An 8,351-nucleotide genomic window follows, 5' to 3' on the forward strand; every position below is an offset into this window, starting at 1 on the left:
AGCCAACGTTGTACTAGTGAAAAAACCTAACGGGAAATGGCGAATGTGCGTCGACTACACGGACCTCAACAAAGCCTGTCCGAAGGACGCCTTTCCCTTACCAAACATCGACGGATTAGTAGATGCCACATCCGGCCACCGATACCTCAGCTTCATGGACGCATATTCCGGCTACAATCAGATCCCGATGCACCGACCAGACGAAGAAAAAACAGCGTTCATCACCCCAGACGGGACTTACTGCTACACAGTGATGCCCTTCGACCTGAAAAACGCGGGAGCCACCTATCAAAGACTTGTCAACAAGATATTTCAAAACCTATCCGGAAGCAAACTAGAAGTTTACATAGACGACATGCTCGTCAAGACCGAATCCGGCGAGCAACTCACCAGCGACCTCAAGATCATAATGAACACCCTATGAAAGCACCAAATGCGACTTAACCCGGCAAAATGTGCCTTCGGGATGGAAGCAGGGAAGTTCCTCGGCTTTATGATCACGCAATGCGGAGTTGAAGCAAACCCGAAGAAATGTCGTGCCATCCTCGAAATGACAAGCCCAAAAAACCTTAAAGACATCCAAAAGCTCACTGGCCGATTGACGGCGTTATCACGCTTTCTCGGGGCATCGGCTCAAAAGGCAATCCCTTTCTTCAAACTAATGAAAAAAGGAGCCTCCTTCAAGTGGGAAACGGAATGCGAAGAAGCATTCCAACATTTCAAGAGAGTCTTAGCGGAACCTCCAATCCTCGCCAAACCCAAGACAGGGGAAACACTCTACCTGTACCTCTCCATAACGGAGGAGACACTCGCAGCAGCGCTCATCCGAGAAAACGAGAAAAAAGAACAAAAACCCGTGTACTTCATAAGCAGAGTCTTACAGGATGCGAAAGCTCGCTACTCACGCTTAGAAAAACTAGCTTTCGCACTCCTTACAGCCTCCCGGCTCCTACGACAATACTTCCAGGCACATTCCGTGACGGTCCGAACCGACCAAGCGGTCAAGCAGGTACTACAAAAACCCGACCTAGCGGGCATAATGCTAGCATGGTCCATCGAACTATCCCAGTTCGATATCAAGTTCGAACCCTGATATGCGATCAAAGCACAAGCCATGGCCGACTTTATCGCCGAAATGACACCAGGAGACTCCATCCCCGAATCATGGAAACTACACGTTGACGGCTCCTCGAACATCACCTCCGAAGGCGCCGGAGTCATTCTCGAAAGCCATAACGGAGTCGTGATCGAACAGTCAGTACGATACGAATTCCCGGTCTCAAACAACCAGGCAGAATACGAGGCCCTCTTGGCAGGCCTAGCCCTAGCCCGGGAAGTCAGAGCAAAGGTCCTAGAGGTAAATATCGATTCCCAGGTAGTCAGCTCTCAAATTAGCGGAGACTACCAGACACGAGATCCCCTACTCCAACAATACCTCGCCAAGGTAAACAGACTAAAAGAAGGATTCGAGCACGTTACCATACAGAACGTTCCTAGGGAACGAAACGTCAGGGCAGACCTACTTTCCAAACTAGCCAGTACCAAACCTGGACACGGTAACAAATCGCTAATCCAGGAAGTCGTTAAGTCACCCTCCGTGTCAACGACAACCAACGCTCATCTGACATTCTCAAACCAGGGATCTTGGACCCACCCTATCCTACAGTACCTCCTCGACGGAACACTGCCGCCGGACCCCAAAGAAGGAAAAAGAATAAAAAGGGAAGCCGCCAAATATACCGTTGTCGCAGGACAGCTATACAAACGTGGATTCTCGCAACCCCTGCTCAAATGCGTCGAACCTGAGAACACAGAGTACATACTCCGCGAAATCCACGAAGGTTGCTGCGGCCACCACGTCGGAGGCAAAACATTAGCCCAAAAAGTCATCAGGGCAGGCTACTTCTGGCCCACGGTCATCCGGGATTCCATACAAATAGTCAAAAGCTGCGACAAATGCTAAAGGCACGCCAATATCCACCAAGCCGCCCCTCACCAGCTCAGCATCATATCGGCAAAACGGCCATTCGGCACCTGGGGGATCGACCTCGTCGGACCCTTCCCTACGGCACCCGGTCAACTCAGGTACCTCATCGTCGCCATAGACTATTACACCAAATGGATCGAAGCCAAACCACTGGCCTCCATAACGGCAACCCAATGCCGAAAATTCCTCTGGCGACAGGTCATCACCCGATTCGGGATCCCCGAGATCATTATCTCGGACAACGGAACCCAATTCGCTGACAAAAAGTTCAAAGAATTTTTAGAAGGGCTACGTGTATCTCACCGTTTCAGCTCGGTAGAACACCCCCAAACAAACGGACAGGTGGAATCCGCGAATAAGATAATCGTCAAAGGACTCAAAAAGCGGCTCGACGAAGCCAAAGGACTATGGGCCGATGAACTCGGATCGGTCCTATGGTCATACCAAACCACACCCCAAACGTCCACGGGAACACCTTTCCGATTAACATACGGTGTGGAGGCGGTCATCCCGGTAGAGATCGGAGACCCAAGCCCCAGAAAAACAGTCGGAGGTAACGATGAGGGAGCGGAACGAGACCTCATTGACGAAGTAAGAAGCATAGCCCATCTCAAGGAGCTAGCCCTAAAACAGAGAATTAGCCTAAGATATAACCACGGAGTCATCCGGCGAGAATTCGTAACTGACGACCTCGTCCTACGACGAAACGACATCGGTCCCCCGACCCCAGGAGAGGGAAAACTCACCCCCAACTGGGAAGGACCATACAGAATCAAGGCTGCAATCGGAAAGGGAGCATACAAACTCGAATGGCTTAACGGCAACGAAGTCCCGAGGACATGGAACGCCGCCAACTTACGATGATACTACACTTAGACTGACCTCGCTAAGTCACCCCCTTCCTTTTTTATCGTCTTTTCTCCACTTATGTTCCCATTTTTACAAATCTTGAAAAACCTTTTTAATTTCGTTTAAGTATCAATCCCGGGTCCTCTTTCCCGCCACACACGGAGGATTTTAACGAGGCCCACCCATCAATAAAATTCCATTAAAAAGCTATCCCTAAATTCTTTATTTTCTAAGTGTCCCAAATACGGAACAAAATTACGGCCACAAACTGGAGGACCGATCACCCTCCAGGCCCAAAACACGGATATCCACGAAAATCCGACCACACGACGGTCCGCTCATCCCAAACAGGGAACAAAATAAACCAAAAACACGGAATAGCTTTAAACGGAATATACGAAAGGCCCGAACGGCCGTAAAAGTCGTTAAACGAAAACCGAAATCACGAAGTCACAGTTACACGGCCCACGGCCAAAACCAAAATACCCAAGAAACAAACCAAGTCTAAAAGCAAAAATACAAAATTACAAGAGATAAAGCTACTCGAGGTCGACTATCCGGCCATCACGAACGGTCTTGAACGCTCCCATCACGGACACATCCACGCCCGGAGCCAACACCAGGGCCTGTGCCTTCATCGTCTCCTCGGTAGCAGTAATCGCATCCTTAGCATCAGCCAGCAACTCCGTTTTCTCCCTCTTTAAGGTAGCAACCCCGGCCTTCAGAGCCTCCGTCTCACCGAAAAGCACGGCAGCCTGGGAACCCGCATTAGAAGCCTTTTGCCGCTCCTCACCCAGTTGAGAAAGAAGTGAAGTCTCAACCTCGGAAAGCTGGAGAATCTCTGCCCCGGCTTCCTCAGAAGACTTCACTGCCTTCTCCCTCGCAATCTCGGCAGCCTCAAGCTTCTCCTTCAGCTTAACCATTTCAGCTTGAGAGTGACGGAGTTTCTTATCCAACAAACTAACTTGAGCCATCACGGGCTCAGCCTTCCGAACAACGACAGCAGACTGAAGGAGGGCACGATACACCGACTTGGCCTGGAACGAAACATCGTAACCATCAAAAAATGGCTCCGTACCAGGCATCAAGTGTTGATCAATAAAACCCGGGGCATCGAAACGACGATCCATCACACTAGGCACCAAACCCTCCTCCTCGAAAGTCTCGCTGCTCGGGTCCTCAGGCCTTTTTCTCTTCCGAGAAGCCTCAGCAGCCGTCACCACGACGACTTCAGGAGAGTTCGCAGGACCAGGAGAAACTTAAGCGTCGGCTCGCGCACCCGAGGAAATCACTTCCTGAGAATCCACGGCAGGATTGGAGACAGGGGTAGAAGGAGACGAAGATCCCTCCTCCCGACCCATCGCTGCCTTCAACCTGGCCAGAGAAGTCAGCCCACCAGCCATCTCAACTGAAAGAAACCAAAGAAAAATCAAGTTACAAACTCGGGAAAACAAAACATAAAAAATCAAGGAAAGAGAAAAGGCACACACCAATATACGCCCGACAAGCCTCGGGATCCCCCATGACATCCCGAGGATTCAACGGATGCTCGCCAAACAAATGCCACAAAATGTTGGCAACATCCTTATCCTCCCGGGATAAACCATCATAGGTGAACTTAGTCAGAACCGACGGGCCAGCACGGAAATTCTAGTATGTCGGAAACCGGCGTACGCCCTCCGGCGACAGCCAAAACGGATGATGCCCCTGGACGGGGTGCACCTTAAAATACTCCCTTTTGAAACCGTGAAAGGAATCCTCAAATAACCCAAAAATTTGGCAATGAGGCTGAGCATGGAATGACATATATCCTTTCTTATGCTTCCCTTCCTTAGTCGGGAGAGTGCATAAGAAGAGAAAAAGAAAAACAGGAACAGAAGCCGGAAGGTCGAGATACCGGCACACCAATTCAAAAGACCGCACGGCAGCCCAACTATTTGGATGAAGCTGAGACGGCGCCACGGAACACCGACTCAGCAAATCCTGAACAAACGGCGAGAAAGGAAACCGCACGCCGAGCCGAGTAAACATCGACTCGTAAACCCACATCCAGTCCGGAACAGTGGGCGAATGAAGATTTAAATAACAAACACGCTCGTCGGCATCTGGAAGGGCAAACTCGTACTGCTGCTCCATCTCACCACCACCACAAATCGTCCCCTGATCACGGAGGCGTTGAAGATCGGCCTCCGTCATCCGTGACGAAACGCCCCACACGTCGCTAGTCACCCAAGTGTAGCGAGCGGGGACGCCCCTGGAGGGAGCTACGGGAGCACCAACACCCTCATTTCTCCGCCGATACATACCTAAAACAGGGAGGAGCACCACCATCAGCCTACCAACCCTACGCAGAAGCAAGAACAGAAACCTACCGCTACTGCCAATCCAACACGGTGGTGCACTGCCACTACTAACCAAACACAACCACACTCAGCCCCCTCAAAACTCAAATACCACCGCCCAAAACACAATGCAGCAAGGAAATGACAAAGCAACGCATGGCAAATACAGAATGACAGGCATAGCACAAAAAAAAAAGAAGAAAAGCGAAGCATACCAACCTGGAAACGCAGAAAATGATCCTGGGAAAGCTTGAGAAGCAGAAGCGGCAAACAAGCACCAGAGAGCAGTAACACAGAGAGAAGAGAAGATTTCTTCAAGAAAGAACGAAAAAAGGAAAAACAAAACGAACAAGGGAACTAAAGCAAAAGGCCAAAACGGTTACAAAAGGGAGGGAGGCGAAAATACACAAATAACCCCAGACAAGGTAAGGCTCGTAGGGGCAAAAGAGGAAAATGCCCCCTCGCATTAAATGTCCCCCTCAAAAATAGAAGCTAATAAAGCACGCCTCGAAGAACGCAACAGACGCAGTAGGCTCGGAAGAGTCACGTCAAACCAAAACGGTCAGACGAACCTTTCAGCAAAAGCCGAGGCCGAGACACCGATCTCACGTCAAAAAACCAAACGAACACCCGAGAAAAACTAAAGACCCAGCCCGCGGTCAAACACCACACCTCCCAGCGACAGACCGACCTTGTTCGCTCTCCTGCTGCGGGGGCAACTGTTACGGATCCGGCCCAAGGATCCCGGACCCAAGGCTAAACCCGAACCCGATTCCTCGGGTCCGACCCATCTCCCTCTTCCGGAAGGCCCGAAACCGGCCCTCTAGAGCTCCTAACCGACTTTCGAATTCAAACACCTCCCTTATCTTAGCCAAACAAGATAAGATAAGACGACTCCCATCACCTATAAATAGAGGACCCAGGTCCCTCCAGGTATGACTCATTTCACACACGTAACACCTCTCAGATCCATTCTGACTTAAGCGTCGGAGTGTCTTTGCAGGTACCCATTCCTGATCCACCCTTTAACCCATACCAGAGACATCTCGTACAGGTATATTATTTTCTTTTCAATCAGATAATAATTTTTAAAATTTGTATTTAAAAATATAAAGAATAAAAAAATGCTTTTTTAATTTGGTGAATAAAAATACTTTTATATTGAGTTATGGATATCTCTGTTATCGAAAGTCTACAATTTATCTCTATAACACTGCTATATATATAGTGGCTTTTGGATATTTCTATTACTGAAAGTCTATTATTTATCTCCATAACACTACCATATATCGTGGTAACTCCATATACATATTAGTGGTCATCAATGAAAATAAAAAATGAAAGGGTGCCGTTTTCAAATTAATAACATTGTCACAAATCGATTATTCAGGACGAATGTTCATCACCAATACATGATTACATATATATGTGATATATATGACACACCTATTACTCTCTATATCTCATAAACAGATTTTCTTTTAAAATAAAATAATGACTATTATCATCGTCTCCAAAAATATACAAATACGTTAAAATAAGTCATATTTAACAAGAATTTTTTTAATTATAAATTAAAAAAATTTATTTTTCAAAAAAATATAATATATTCTTATGTACTCTTATGTACTCTTATATACTTTGAAGATAATGATAATGGTTATTATTGTTAACATTTTAACTTTTTTTTTTCTCGTCCAATCTGATATTTTTGAAAGAGCGTATTGAAGTTCACCAGGATATAAGCCGAATTCTATAAAAATATAGAAATTCGCAGGAGAATTAAGAGAGTTCTATATAAATTATAGAGTTTGCTGATAGTACGACAAATTTATCTTAAATACAAAAAAATTATATTTAAAAAATTAAAATTAAAAAATTAGATATAAAAAAATAATTATTTTTATTTTTAATTTTAACAAAAAATAACTTAATTTACTATTATTAATATATATTTTTCTAACAACAGTATATAATTCTGCCCTTATACGGGAGGATGTTATTTTATTTAGGTTTGTGTTAAATTTTTTTTTAAATAATTTTTTTAAAAGCCTATTTTCATCCAAGAAAAGGAACAAAAATGTGTATTTTTTTTTAATTACAAATAAAATGAACAGTAAAAAATAGAATACCTTGTATTGATGAGGAATGAATAAATAGAAAAAAAGAAAAAAATTATAGTTATAAAAAAAATAAAAAAGATGTATTGACAAATTATTTTATGAAAAACAACTTTTATTTTATTTTCTATTTTTAAAAAGAAAAGTAAAATTGAGTATTAATGTATTATACTATCTCACTAAAAATCAAAAGTGATAGATTATTTTCTTTTTATTCAGGTAATAATTTTTAAATTTTGTATTTAAAAACATAAAGAGTAAAAAAAAATGCTTTTTTTTAATTTTGTGAATAAAAATACTTTTATATTGATTTCTGGATATCCCTGTTATCGAAAGTATACAATTTATCTCTATAACACTACCATATATCGTGACTTTTGGATATCTCTATTATCGAAAGTCTACCATTTATCTCCATAACACTACCATATATAGTGGTAACTCCATATACATATCAGTGGTCATCAATGAAAATAAAAAATGAAAGGGTGCCGTTTTCAAATTAATAACATTGTCACAAACCCATTATTCACGACTGACGTTCATCACCAATACATCATTACATACATATGTGATATATATGACACACCTATTACTCTCTATATCTCAAACGGATTTTCTTTTAAAATAAAATAATGATGACTGTTATGATCGTCTCAAAAAATATACAAATACGTTAAAATAAGTCATATTTAACAAGAATTTTGTTAATTATAAATTAAAAAAAACTTATTTTTCAAAAAAAAATAATATAATCGTTATTTAAATTATTTAACATAAAATAACTTAATTTACTATTATTAATATATATTTTTCTAATAACAGTACGTAATTCTGCCCTTACGGGAGGGAGGATGTTATTTTATTTAGGTTCGTGTTAAAATGTTTTTTAAATAATTTTTTTAAAAGCCTATTTTCATCTAAAAAAGAAAAAAATGTGTGTTTTTTTTTTTAAATTACAAATAAAATGCACAGTAGAAAGTATAATACCTTGTATTGATAAAGAATGAATAAAGAGAAAAAAAGAAAAAAAAATTATAGTTATAAAAAAAA

General features: G+C 43.0%; 2 protein-coding genes across 2 annotated transcripts in view; both read left to right on the forward strand.

Annotated features, from left to right (window-relative positions):
• Positions 1-424, forward strand: part of LOC107606749 — a 1,201-nt gene extending 777 nt beyond the window's left edge. The window contains exon 2 of the mRNA XM_016308776.1: positions 182-424. Within this exon, the coding sequence (XP_016164262.1) occupies positions 182-424 (243 nt within the window). The remainder of the gene's footprint in view (positions 1-181) is intronic.
• On the forward strand, positions 1,136-2,851 carry LOC107606750. The gene is made up of 2 exons (XM_016308777.1): positions 1,136-1,815; positions 1,966-2,851. The coding sequence occupies exons 1-2, from the start codon at positions 1,136-1,138 to the stop codon at positions 2,849-2,851; spliced, it is 1,566 nt and encodes a 521-aa protein (XP_016164263.1).

This window comes from Arachis ipaensis, chromosome B07, assembly GCF_000816755.2.
Source record: "Arachis ipaensis cultivar K30076 chromosome B07, Araip1.1, whole genome shotgun sequence".
In the NCBI taxonomy this organism is placed as follows: Eukaryota; Viridiplantae; Streptophyta; class Magnoliopsida; order Fabales; family Fabaceae; genus Arachis; species Arachis ipaensis.